This window comes from Salmo salar, chromosome 14 (genome assembly GCF_965601325.2).
Source record: "Salmo salar chromosome 14, fSalSal1, whole genome shotgun sequence".
NCBI classification, from domain to species: Eukaryota; Metazoa; Chordata; class Actinopteri; order Salmoniformes; family Salmonidae; genus Salmo; species Salmo salar.
Window position 1 is genome coordinate 44,654,683 of NC_138304.1, and position 13,991 is coordinate 44,668,673.

General features: G+C 45.2%; 1 protein-coding gene across 17 annotated transcripts in view; it reads right to left on the bottom strand.

The window, feature by feature from the left end:
- Nucleotides 1-3,863: 3,863 nt before the first annotated feature.
- LOC106569572 (supervillin) overlaps nucleotides 3,864-13,991 on the bottom strand; it is a 93,248-nt gene continuing 83,120 nt past the window's right edge. For 9 of the 17 annotated variants that reach the window (XM_045694418.2, XM_045694411.2, XM_045694408.2 and 6 more), the window contains 2 exons: nucleotides 13,718-13,839; nucleotides 3,864-7,362 (listed from right to left, as the gene is read on the bottom strand). In XM_045694418.2, coding sequence (XP_045550374.2) covers nucleotides 6,946-7,362; nucleotides 13,718-13,839 — 539 coding nt within the window. In that variant the 3' untranslated portion in view covers nucleotides 3,864-6,945. The remainder of the gene's footprint in view (nucleotides 7,363-13,717; nucleotides 13,840-13,991) is intronic. The other 8 variants (XM_045694414.2, XM_082961001.1, XM_045694415.2 and 5 more) reach the window with 7 other exon arrangements.

The following is a 13,991-nucleotide window of genomic DNA, read 5'->3' on the forward strand; positions in this document are numbered from 1 at the left end:
GGTACAGAGTAGTATGTACATGTAGGTAGAGTTAATTAAAGTGACAATGCATAGATGACAACAGAGAGTGGCAGTGGTGGGGAGGGTGGGATGCAAATAGTCTGGGTAGCCATTTGACTAGATGTTCAGGAGTCTTATGGCTTGGGGGTAGAAGCTGTTTAGAAGCCTCTTGGACCTAGAATTGGTGCTCCGGTATGGCTTGCCGTGCGGTAGCAAAGAGAACAGTCTATGACTAGGGTGGCTGGAGTCTTTGACAATGTTTAGGGCCTTCCTCTGACACCGCCTGGTATAGAGGTCCTGGATGGCAGGACGCTTGGCTCCAGTGATGTACTGGGCCGTTCGCACTACTCTCTGTAGTTCCTTGCGGTTGGAGTCCGAGCAGTTGCCATACCAGGCAGTTATGCAACCAGTCAGGATGCTTTCGATGTTGCAGCTGTAGAACCTTTTGAGGATCTGAGCACCCATGCCAAATCTTTTCAGTCTCCTGAGGGGGAATAGGTTTTGTCGTGCCCAGTCCCAACTGTCATGGTGTGCTTGGACCATGTTAGTTTGGACCATGTTAGTTTATTGGTGATGTGGACACTAAGGAACTTGAAGCTCTCAACCTGCTCCACTGCGGCCCCATCAATGAGAATGGGGGCGTGCTCGGTCCTCTTTTTCCTATAGTCCACAATCATCTCCTTTGTCTTGATCACATTGAGGGAGAGGTTGTTGTCCTGGCACCACACAGCCAGGTCGCTGACCTCCTCCATGTAGGCTGTCTCATTGTTGTTGATGATCAGGCCTACCACTGTTGTGTCATCGGCAAATTGACTGATGGTGTTGGACTCGTGCCTGGCCGTGCAGTCACGAGTGAACAGGGAGTACAGGAGGGGGCTGAGCACACACCCCTGAGGGGCCCCTGTGTTGAGGATCAGCATGGCGGATGTGTTGTTACCTATCCTTACCACCTGGGGGCGGCCCGTCAGGTAGTCCAGGATCCAGTTGCAGAGGGAGGTGTTTAGTCACAGGGTCCTTAGCTTATTGATGAGCTTTGAGGGCACTATGGTGTTGAACGCTGAGCTGTAGTCAATGAACAGCATTCTCACATAGGTGTTCCTTTTGTCTAGGTGGGAAAGGGCAGTGTGGAGTGAAATAGAGACTGCATCATCTGTAGATCTGTTGGGGCGGTATGCAAATTGGAGTGGGTCTAGGGTTTCTGGGATGATGGTGTTGATGTGAGCCATGACCAGCCTTTCAAAGCACTTCATGGCTACAGATGTGAGTGCTACATGTCGGTAGTCATTTAGGCAGGTTACCTTAGTGTTCTTGGGCACAGGCACTATGGTGGTCTGCTTAAAACATGTTGGTATTACAGACTCGGACAGGGAGAGGTTGAAAATGTCAGTGAAGACACTCGCTAGTTGGTCAGCGCATGCTCGCAGTACACGTCCTGGTAATCTGTTTGGCCCTGTAGCCTTGTGAATGTTGACCTGTCTAAAGGTCTTACTCACATCGGCTGCGGAGAGCGTGATCACACAGTCTTCCTGTACAGCTGGTGCTCTCATGCATGTTTCAGTGTCATTTGCTTCGAAGCGAGCATAGAAGTAGTTTAGCTCGTCTGGTAGGCTCGTGTCACTGGGCAGCTCTCGGCTGTGCTTCCCTTTGTAGTCTGTAATGGTTTGCAGGCCCCACCACATCCGACGAGCATCAGAGCCAGTGAGGTACGACTCGATCTTGGTCCGGTATTGACTCTTTGCATGTTTGATGGTTCGTCGGAGGGCATAGCAGGATTTCTTATAAACTTCCGGGTTAGGTCCCGTTCCTTTAAAGCTTCAGCTCTAGCCTTTAGCTCAGTGCGGATGTTGCCTGTAATCCATGGCTTCTGGTTGGGGTATGTACGTACGGTCACTGTGGGGACGACGTCATCAATGCACTTACTGATGAAGCCAATGACACATGTGGTTACAAAATTTTTTCTGCCAACTTAACATGTGTAAATATTTGTATGAACGTAACAAGATTCAACAACTGAGACATAAACTGAACAAGTTCCACAGACATGGAATAATGTCTCCCTGAACAAAGGGGGGGGTCAAAATCAAAAGTAACAGTCAATGCAGCTGGTGTCGACACCAGATACTAAGTACTGCAGTGCATCTCCTCCTCGTGGATTGCACCAGATTTGCCAGTTCTTGCTGTGAGATGTTACCCCACTCTTCCAACTGCAAGTTCCCAGACATTTCTGGGGGGAATGGACCTAGCCCTCACCCTCCGATCCAACAGGTCCCAGATGTGCTCAATGGGATTGCAATCTGGGCTCTTCGCTGGCCATGGCAGAACACTGAAATTCCTGTCTTGCAGGAAATCACGCACAGAACGAGCAGTATGGCTGGTGGCATTGTCATGCTGGAAGGTCATGTCAGGATGAACCTGCAGGAAGGGTACCACATGAGGGAGGAGGATGTCTTCCCTGTAACACACATTTTACGTTTCATTTTAGTCATTTAGCAGACGCTCTTATCCAGAGCGACTTACAGTAGTGAATGCATACATTTCATACATTTTTTTCCCGTACTGGTCCCCCGTGGGAATCGAACCCACAACCCTGGCGTTGCAAACACCATGCTCTACCAACTGAGCCACACGGGACTTGAGATGCATTGAGCATTGAGATGACAACAAGCTCAGTCCGATGATACTGTGACACCGCCCCAGACCATGACGGACCCTCCACCCTCAAATCAATCCCGCTGTAGAGTGCAGGCCTCGGTGTAACGCTCATTCCTTCGACAATAAACGTGAATCCGACCATCACCCCTGGTGAGACAAAACCGCGACTCGTCAGTGAAGAGCAGTTTTTGCCAGTCCTGTCTGGTCCAGTGACGGTGGGTTTGTGCCCATAGGCGACGTTGTTGCCGGTGATGTCTGGTGAGGACCTGCCTTACAACAGGCCTACAAGCCCTCAGTCCAGCCTCTCAGCCTATTGCAGACAGTCTGAGCACTGATGGAGGGATTGTGCGATCTTGGTGTAACTCGGGCAGTTGTTGTTGTTGCCATCCTGTACCTGTCCTGCATGTGTGATGTTCGGATGTACTGATCCTGTGCAGGTGTTGTTACATGTGGTCTGCCACTGCGAGGACGATCAGCTGTCCATCCTGTCTTCCTGTAGCGCTGTCTTAGGCGTCTCACAGTACGGACATTGCAATTTATTGCCCTGGCCACATCTGCAGTCCTCATGCCTCCTTGCCTAAAGCACATTCACGCAGACGAGCAGGGACCCTGGGCATCTTTCTTTTGGTGTTTTTCAGAGTCAGTAGAAAGGCCTCTTTCATAACTGTGACCTTAATTGCCTACTGTCTGTAAGCTGTTAGTGTCTTAACGACTGTTCCATAGGTGCATGTTCATTAATTGTTTATGGCTCATTGAACAAACATGGGAAAGAGTGTTTAAACCCTTTACAATGAACATCTGTGAAGTTTAGATTTTTACAAATTATCTTTGAAAGACAAGGTCCTGAAAAAGGTACGTTTCTTTTTTGTTGTTGAGTTGACTTGGCAAATGTATACATGCCTCTTACGAGAACTCCACTGAACGTTCTGAGGACGAAGAGCACCACCTGCTGGGCATAAGACAAACTGTTACAAAGTCAAGGAAGTTTTAGGGCTCGATTCAATCAGATCCAACACAGTGAATCTTAATTGTATTTCCTTGATTTGTCTCATCCTCTCCTTGCCTCCTTCTTAAAGCACATTGGAGAAGACCGAGGGGAAAAACCTCAGATCTATTTGAATGTGCTTTGAGAAGGAGACGAGGATGTGAAGAGTCAAGAAAATACAATTGTGCATTCACTGACGTCTATCAAAGAAACACACTAACATCTATTTGGATTTTGGGATTTTCTATTTTGTTTATTCACTAAAGTCTTTGAAAACGCAGACTACAATTTCTGTATATAAACTGTACACAAACGCAAGGCACTATACAGCACATTCAAATAAATCACTCCCCCCCCCCCCCCCCATAAAGAATTCCATGCCTTTAAAAATACAACCATTGGCATTTCTCAGGTACCTGTGAAGCTGAGACATCATTATGACAGCCCCAGGTACCAGACCAGAGAATGCGAATCAAAAAAAGGTACATACTTGGCATGTTAACACCTTTTGAGACATTGTAGACAAGAAAAAAAAATCTACTGATATAGATACTACAGAGAACTTTCAAGTTGAATACATTTTTACATATATTGACATATATTGCCTTCAGAAAGTATTCAGCCCCTTGACTTTTTCCACATTTTGTTGTGTTACAGCCGGAATTTAAAATTGATTACATTTAGATGTATTTTTTGTCCCTGGCCTACACACAATAATACCCCATAATGTCAAAGTGAAATTATGCATTTCAAAATGTTTGTCGAATTTTTACACATTTTTGTAAAGTATTCTCAGGGGTGTATTTCTGTATTTCATTTGAAATCACTGTCATTGTGCAGTATTTTGTGTAGATGGGTGAGAACAATATCTATTTTATAGATTTTGAATTCAGGCTATAACAACAAAATGTGGAATAAGTCATGAATACTTTCTGAATCTGTAAATACACATTCTATGAAAGACTTCAAACACCACCAAGCCAGAGACCACAGCGGTGTGTCTGACGATGTCATTGATGATGTCAATGGTATAGCGTTCTGTCGGCCATCTTAATTTTTCTATGTGTAAAACCCTGATGAAGGCTACGGGCCGTTTTGAACGAGTTTATTTTAAACAATAAAGCAGCATTTTTAACAACTTCCACTGTCCTCCCAGAGTTGCTGACTGTCCTCTTCAACTCACATGGCAGGAGTGGTGACATAGCAAGTGCTTCTAGGAAACATAGTACAGTATGAAACACAGAGACAGAAAGAGAGCGAGACAGAGACAGAAAGAGAGATGGAAAGAGAGACAGAGAGACACACAAAGAGAAAGAGACACACAGCGAGAAAGAGCGAGAGCAGGGCCTGCTTGTACAGTTCCTGATAAGCCACTGAAAAAAATGTGCTAAGCAGGATTTTCAATTTCCTACATAGTTACATAATCAAAAGGTAAAAACATGATGCTAGCACACCTTAGCAGTTCCCCCAACTCAGCCTCTGTCCTCTTCTCCCACTTATCGTCCCTGAGAGTGTGTTCAGCAGAGGAGGCTGGTGAGGGGAGGACGCTCATAACAATGACTGGAACGGAGTGAATGAAATTGTATCAAACTCTTGTAAAAATCAATGTGTTTGATAGGGTTCCATTGATTCCATTCCACCCAAACCATGATCCCATCTTCCGATTTAAAGTGCTGCCAGCTACCAGCGGTGTTCAGTCACACCGCTGGGAAGGGCTGGATGGGTGACACCGCCTGGTGGCCTACATCGGTCTCTGTGTCCTCTTCTCTCCACAACCAACCTGATGAATGGAAAAACGTGGGCCAAAACTTGTTGGTCTTAACAATAAAGAAGCATTTTATCAACTTCCACTGTCCTCCAAGAGTTGTTGAATTTCTTCTTCTCTCCACAACCATCGTCAGGTTAACTTACACTAAAACAGTCCTTTAGCCTTCTTTAAGTTGACTTGCTTCCACCCTGGTAATCCTTTGTACTCCTCTCTCTTCATGTCCAACGCTTTCTGCGTGGGGAGAAGATAACCAATTAATACAATGAGAGATGGAGTGAGGTGGTACATTTTAACATAGCACTGTTTTGAGTTCGGACAATGTCAAATAGTGAACCGTCATTTTTTTTTTTATCCGTTTGTGGTCCCACCAGAGTTCCAAGTTCAAAGTGAAATACAGTTTACACAGAAGTAGTTACATTTGGGAGTCCATGCCAAAAAGACAGAAGTGATCCACAGTGTTCCTCATCGCTGTGGAGAAAGAAAAGACAGGTGGAGGGGTGGAGGAGCGGAGGAGGAGCGCAGGTGGAGAGAGAGAGCGAAAGAGAGAGGGGCAAGCAGGACAGCCCAGAGGAAGAGAGGAGTGAGTCAGCTCAGTGAGGATGCTGTATCCTTGAGGAAGAACAGTCAGATCATTCTCATTCATCATGGTCCTCAGCCCAAACAACTCACCTTCTCTGAATCCCCTAGAACCCAGCCTGAAAGGCAAGAGGAGTTAGCTTGGACTCTAGATCCTGGGTATCAGTCAGTTTATTACAGTGCTATGAGACGTCAATTGTCACGCCTATTCCTGCTTCCTCCCTGTCGCTCGACGTCACCGGTAACCACCGGCCCTGACAATTATTAATACACACACACACACACCTGTTCCCCATCATTAAGCACACCTGGTCATCATTACCTCCGTGATTACTCCCCCTTTCATTTAGCCCTCAGATGACAGTCAGTCATTAGGTAGTATTGTTTTCTCTCACATTCTGTACGCCTCTCATGTTTGTTCATCTGCATCGTTTCTTTATTAATCTCACCTTCTGCACCTGCTTCCTGACTCCCAGCGTATATGTTACATCAATAGCCAGGGAGCGTAAAGTAATGATGGTAAGATAATCACATCAATGACATCAATGACATTCACTGTGATCTAAAATGTCAAACTGATCCTAGATCAGCACTCTGAGATGCATTATGCATACAGCCCCTGGTCTCTCTCTTATTGGCCAACTGATCCTAAATCAGTGCTCTGAGATGCATTATGCATATAGCCCCTGGTCTCTCTCTTATTGGCCAACTGATCCCAGATCAGCGCACTGAGATGCATTATGCATACAGCCCCTGGTCTCTCTTATTGGCCAACTGATCCCAGATCAGCGCTCTGAGATGCATTATGCATACAGCCCTTGGTCTCTCTCTCATTGGCCAAGCATCCCTCTGGCCTTCTATCCTATTGGTCAGACTGTGTGGGGAGTGGAGCTGACACCCAGGGAGAGAACTAATTTCTTGAGCACACAGAGAGCTCCGACGTTGGACCCCACTCTGTCCCCCCTCAGTGTGTGCTCTGTGTAGGTGTTGAATTCTGTAAATAGAGATAAACACACAGGGAGGGAGATGGCCTCTCTTGTTGAATGGTGAGAGAGAAGAGAAGTGCTTTTAAGAAATTGAGATTCTCCATTGAAAGTGCTTTTAGTCCAGGACCAGGCCTAACAATGGTCTGGAAAACCAACTCATTAAACCTGAAATCAAGGTATCCTATTCTCACAGGGTGTGTTGGAACTGAATGGCCATTGATCAGTGGGTGTGGTCTCACCTCGAAGTCCTCGTCTGATAGGTAGAGCTCCAGGTGGAGGGGGTCGACGCCCTCAGGAAGTGGGCATGCCAACAGATTAGCCAGGGGATAGGTGTTTTGGCACAGCCTGGCCAGCACATCTTCCACCAGGATGATCTGGTTACACACCTCCACCTCCTGACACAGAGACAAACCAACTCAAATAGTCCCAAAAAGGAGGATGATGTTTGGATGTGTGTGTGTGTGTGTGTGTGTGTGTGTGTGTGTGTGTGTGTGTGTGTGTGTGAGTGTGTGTGTGTGTGAGCGTTACGCTTAATGTGTGTGTAGCTGTGTGGGTTAATAAATCAAATCACATTTTAATTGGTCACATACACATTCAGTGCCTTCGGAATGTATGTATTTGGACCCCTTGACTTTTTCCACATTTTGTTATGTCACAGCCTTAATCTAAAAATGATTCAATTAAACATTTTCCTAAGCAATCTACACACAATACCCCATAATGACAAAACAGGTTTTTAGAAATGTTTGCAAATTTATAAAACATTTAAAAAAACAGAAATACCTTATTTACATAAGTATTCTGACCCTTTACTATGAGACTCGGGATGAGCTCAGTTGCATCCTGTTTCCATTGATCATCCTTGAGATGTTTCTACAACTTGATTGGAGTCCACCTGTGGTAAATTCAATTGATTGGACAGGATTTGGAAAGGCACACACATGTCTATATAAAGGTCCCACAGTTGACAGTGCATGTCAGAGCAAAAACCAAGCCATGAGGTCAAAGGAATTGTCCGTGAAGCTTCGAGACAGGATTGTGTCAAGGCACAGATTTGGGGAAGGGTCCCAAAAAAATGTCTGCAGCATTGAAGGTCCAAGATCTCAGTGGCCTCCATTATTCTTAAATGGAAGAAGTTTGGAACCACCAAGACTCTTCCTAGAGCTGGCCGCCCGGCCAAATTGAGCAATTGGGGGAGAAGTGCCTTGGTCAGGGAGGTGACCAAGAACCTGATGGCCACTCTGACAGAGCACCTAGAGTTCCTCTGTTGAGATGGGAGAACCTTCCAGAAGGACAACCATCTCTGCAGCAATCTACCAATCAGGCCTTTATGTTAGAGTGGACAGAAGGAAGCCTCTCCTCAGTAAAAGGCACATGACAGCCCACTTGGAGTTTGCCAAAAGGCACCTAAAAAAACAAGATTCTCTGGTCTGATGAAACCAAGATTGAACTCTTTAGCCTGAATGTCAAGCGTCACGTCTGGAGGAAACCTGGCACCATCAATATGGTGAAGCATGGTGGTGGCAGCATCATGCTGTGGAGATGTTTTTCAGTGGCAGGGACTGGGAGACTAGTCAGGATCGAGGAAAAGATGAACGGAACAAACTACAGAGAGATCCTTGATGAAAACCTGCTCCAGAGTACTCAGAACCTCAGACTGGGGCAAAGGTTCACCTTCCAACAGGACAACGACTAAGTACACAGCAAAGACAACGCAGGAGTGGCTTCGGGACAAGTCTCTGAATGTCCTTGAGTGGCCCCGGACTTGAACCCGATCAAGCATCTCTGGAAAGACTTGAAAATAGCTGTGCAGCGATGCTCCCCATCCAACCTGACAGCGCTTGAGAGGATCTGCAGAGAAGAATGGGAGAAACTCCCCAAATACAGTTGTGCCAAGCTTGTAGCGTCACACCCAAGACTCAAGGCTGTAATCGCTGCCAAAAGTGCTTCAACAAAGTACTGAGTAAAGGGTCTGAATACTTATGTACATGTAATATTTCTAAAAACCTGTTTTTGCTTCGTTATTATGGGGTATTGTGTGTAGATTGATGAGTGGAAAAAACTATTTAATCAATTTTAGAATAAGGCTGTAAAGTAACAACATGTGGAAAAAGTCAAGAGATCTGAATATTTTCCAAATGCACTGTAGCTGTGTGGGCTAGCGTAGCTGTGTGGGCTAGCGTAGCTGTGTGGGCTAGCGTAGCTGTGTGGGCTAGCATAGCCGTGTGGGCTAGCGTAGCCGTGTGGGCTAGCGTAGCCGTGTGGGCTAGCGTAGCCGTGTGGGCTAGCGTAGTCTAAATGTTTGCCATGGGGTAAGCTGAGCCAATGGCTCAATTTACCACATGGCCAACGGCCACCATACCCCATACAAATTGTGATTACATTTTGTTACAGAGCAGACAGCATCATGTCCCATGTATAATGTAAAACAAGCAGGGGTCTAGCCCCCTCTTGATGTTCTTGAGAGAGCAGTCAAGGAAGTGGCAGAAGGGAAGAAGTCCATTCGAGCAGCAACAAGGGATGAAAAATAGACTGAATGACACTGAAGAGGGACATTGAGTAAAAAAATTATTAGCATGTACCTGCATGAACCTAACGATTTATGACATTATTCTGGTGATTTAGGGTTTACTAGTCCTCTAGGGAAACATATAATGACAGAGAAGCTGCATGTATCTAATTATAGACAAGTTGACTAATAAATAGCCTACCAAAATGTCAGAAATTATAAGCAGAAACTTATCTAAAGCAGGCAAAAGAAAATCCTGCACCCCCTGCCCAAAAAATTAAAATCAATTAATCGTCTGATTGTAGTCTGTAGCACATTTTCTATATTAGTGGGTTAGGATTGGGTGTGGACCTTAGATATTCACTTTATCACATATAAATCAGGCCGTTGCGGATGGGTTATTAGCAATTCCGGGCGGGTGAACAAACCCACGCACCATTACAAGAGACAAGCTATGTTGACATGAATTCTAAATTACTTCCAGGTATACACAACATCCAGAAATATATGTATACTGAACAAAAATATAAAACGCAACATGCAACAATTTCAAAGATTTTACAGAGTTAAGGTTCATATAAGGATATCAGCCAATTGAAATAAATGTATTAGGCCCTAATCTATGGATTTCACATGACTGGGCAGGGGCCTAGCCAACTGGGGAGCCTGGCCTAGCCAAACAGAATTAGTTTTTCCCCAACCAAAGGCCTTTATTACAGATAGAAACACTCCTCAGTTTCATCAGCTGTCCAGGTGGCTGGTCTCAGACAATCCCGCAGGTGAAGAAGCTGGATGTGGAGGTCCTGGGCTGGCGTGGTTAAACGTGGTCTGTGGTTGTGGGGCCGGTTGGACGTACTGCCAAATTCTCTAAAACGATGTTGGAGGTGGCTTATGGTAGAAAAATTAAAACATTAAATTCTCTGGCAACAGCTCTGGTTGACATTCCTGCAGTCAGCATGCCAATTGCACACTCCTGCAAAACTTGAGACATCTGTGGCCAGGGGCGCCATATGGGGGGGATTCGAAGGGCCTGTGACTGACAGGGGCCCTAAATTATTAAAACAGATCATTTTTTAAAAATATTAAATTATTAACCTATCATCATCATCATTAATATTTTATTTACAATGAACTAATAAAAAACAAACCTTTTTCTTTTCTTGTGTTTGGCAAAAAGTAAACATCCAGAGAGCCTCTGTATTGCCCAACCTCCCCCCCTCTATTTACATTAAATGGTTCGGTCCTGCCACCAAACCAGGCGTGAATGGTACTTGCTAGCAGTGAATTGTGAGTGAGAAGTGCCGGTGGAGCATCATGTCTCAGCTTCCTAAAGAAAAATCTGGCTTCCAAAAACGAAAAGAAAGAAAACGAAAGACAGGCGAGAGAAAAGGGCGACGGTATGTCACCCAATTTTTCACAAAGGAAGGTGGGTGTAGTCCGTGAGTGGTGGAAATTAACCTGTTAATGCAGCTTAGTCTATAGAGAAATAGGCTACTTTTACCCTCCTAACATTAGTTTTTTAATATCTTCACAGAAAATTCTGAATGTTTACATTTCGCTGCTCTTTTAGCCGACATTTAATCAATGCAGGCAAACTTTTAGCAAGCTATTCATACTAAATCAGTTGTTCCTGCCTGGTGCCAGGCCCAACAGATGCAGCTTCAGGCTCAGCAGCCCTGTCTCCCCATCCCCCTGACCCAGCCCTGTCTCCCCATCCCCCTGACCCAGCCCTGTCTCCCCATCCCCCTGACCCAGCCCTGTCTCCCCATCCCCCTGACCCAGCCCTGTCTCCCCATCCCCCTGACCCAGCCCTGTCTCCCCATCCCCCTGACCCAGCCCCGTCTCCCCATCCCCCTGAACCAGCCCCGTCTCCCCATACCCCTGAACCAGCCCTGTCTCCCCATCCCCATACCCCTGAACCAGCCCGGTCTCCCCATCCCCATACCCCTGAACCAGCCCTGTCTCCCCATCCCCATACCCCTGAACCAGCCCTGTCTCCCCATCCCCATACCCCTGAACCAGCCCTGTCTCCCCATCCCCATACCCCTGAACCAGCCCTGTCTCCCAACTGAAGAAGGAGGTGAGCAGCATTGTGTTGGATGACATGTCAGTTGGCATAATTGCAGGTACTGCAATGAGGATAGGAATGTGATTCTCCAGTCAGGAAAAATTTCACTTGACACAGAGGCAACCAATATCAGAGCCTTAAAGGAAGAGATGCAGGCTCTTAGAGATGGATGGGAGTCTCTCCTGTCTGAGGCAACACTGATTGCTATGCAAATGGTTGTTGCACCTCAATTTAGCAAGAAACACAGCCGCCAGAGGAAGAGATTCCATGATGAGACATCTGAAGAGGAGACAGCTCAGGACAGTGCAGCAGCGGTGTTTGGGAACACAGAGGAAAAGGAAGAGATTCCATGATGAGACCTCTGAAGAGGAGACAGCTCAGGACAGTGCAGCAGCAGTGTTTCAGAGCACAGTGTTTTTACTGATATGGACAACATCATAAGTGACTTGGACACTAGGTTCCACACCACTGAAAAAATTGTAGAATAATCTTCTGCTGTTCTGAATGTTGGGCAGATTAGTGAGGATAAAGTCCCTTCTGTGTGTCAACCACTGATCATGAAGTATTCCAGAGATCTTACGCCTGAGTTTCAAAATGAAGTAAGACACCTGAACACTGTATATGCTGCCACTTTACCCCCTAACTTGTCCCCTCTTGGTCTCCTGAATGCAGTATGTACAATGCAGATGCAAAGCCTTTTCGGAGAAGTGTGCAATGCTTTACATATATTTTCCAAACTGCCTGTGACTGTTGCTGGTGGCAAGAGAGCTTTCAGAAAACTAAAAAACGGATTAAAAAAGATCTATTTGAGGTCCACTATGTCCCAGGACAGACTTTGCAGTCTTGCCATGCTGTACATTGAAAGTCAGTTAGCTAGAAAGCTGGACTTCAAAGACCTGATCAGTAACTTTGCTAGCAAGAAGGCTCGGCGCTGGGCTCTTGGGGAGTAAGACTGAGCAAGGGCCAGTGATAACTGTTAAATGGCATGGCTATGGATATTGGATCACTAACACACGATGCCCACAGGCTGAGAACAAGATATATCTCAAAGTAATGGCTGGATTGACATAACATTTGTTGTGCACAATCAAGACCCCAAGTGGAAGAAACCTATTGATTTGGTGACCACTTGACCTTTCCTCTAGCGCCACCATCAGGCCTTTTCATTTCCATTTTGTTTTCCATTTCCACTTTTACAGCTGTTATTTTCTGGTTGGTATGTATACTAAGTTCAACAAGCTGCTGCTGATTTGATTATTTTGTTTGTTATATCATTCTATAGATGATACATGTTAAATATAACTTAACCTGTTCAATTAAATTATTTTTAGTTAATCATTAATGTTAAGAGAATTTTCCATTCAAGAATTTACCATTCAAATGACATTTAGACTGTAAAAGATGGCCTTTAGCACATTTCTTATAGAGGGTATCAGTCTTGCATCAATAGTGAATTCCACTGTATACAGAATGTTGCATGCATGTCTGCACAGTGTTATATTTTCACAGCTCACAGTCAGTAAATATCGTACAGTAAATATTGGACTACAAGAGAGTTGCAAGCCTGCAAAGTAGAGTTATTTAAAGATTTGAATCGGTCGATTGGGTTCTGGAGGTGTGTGGTTACTGTAATTGGGCAGAGATGGTGTGGCCTGTGGTGGTGGGGCCCAATGTGATATCTTTTCATGGGGCCCAAAATCCCTGGCGGCGCCCCTGTCTGTGGCATTGTGTTGTGTGACAAAACTGTACATTTTAGAGTGACGTTTTATTGTTCCCAGCACAAAGTGCACCTGTGTAATGATCCTGCTGTTTAATCGGCTTCTTGATATGCTACACATGTCAGGTGGATGGATTATTTTGGCGAAGGAGAAATGCCCACTAACAGGGATGTAAACAAATTTGTGCACAAAATTTGAGAGAAATAAGCTTTATGCAAATGGTACATTTCTGGGATCTTTTATTTCAGCTCATGAAACATGGGATCAACACTTTACATGTTGTGTTTATATTTTTGTTTAGTATAGATAGCTTTGTTAGAAAGAATACTATGTTTCCCTTGATGTAGTGATGCTGGAAGTAAAAATTGTGTCAGCTTATCCAACTCTCCCTTATGGTCAGAGTGTGTGTGTGTGTGTGTATAAGGGTTGGCAGATCAGTGTAGTGAATAACTCACCCTCTCAGTGATCTCTGCAATGTCCTCTCTGTGCTCCCAGCTTGGGAACACGTTGGTGAAGGTGAGAGGCTCCAGACCAGCATGGATCAGATACGACTTCTGAGGCTTCTTCTCATTATTCACTGCGGGAGGAAGTCAGCAAGTTTTGCAACACATCCTAACTAGAGACATGCCCTTAGTGAAAAGGTCTGTGGGTGCAGGGTTCAAAGGGCATATAAACTGGAAAAGGAAAACCTGCACTTAATAAAACAGTCTTTAAGATGTAATGTTCTTG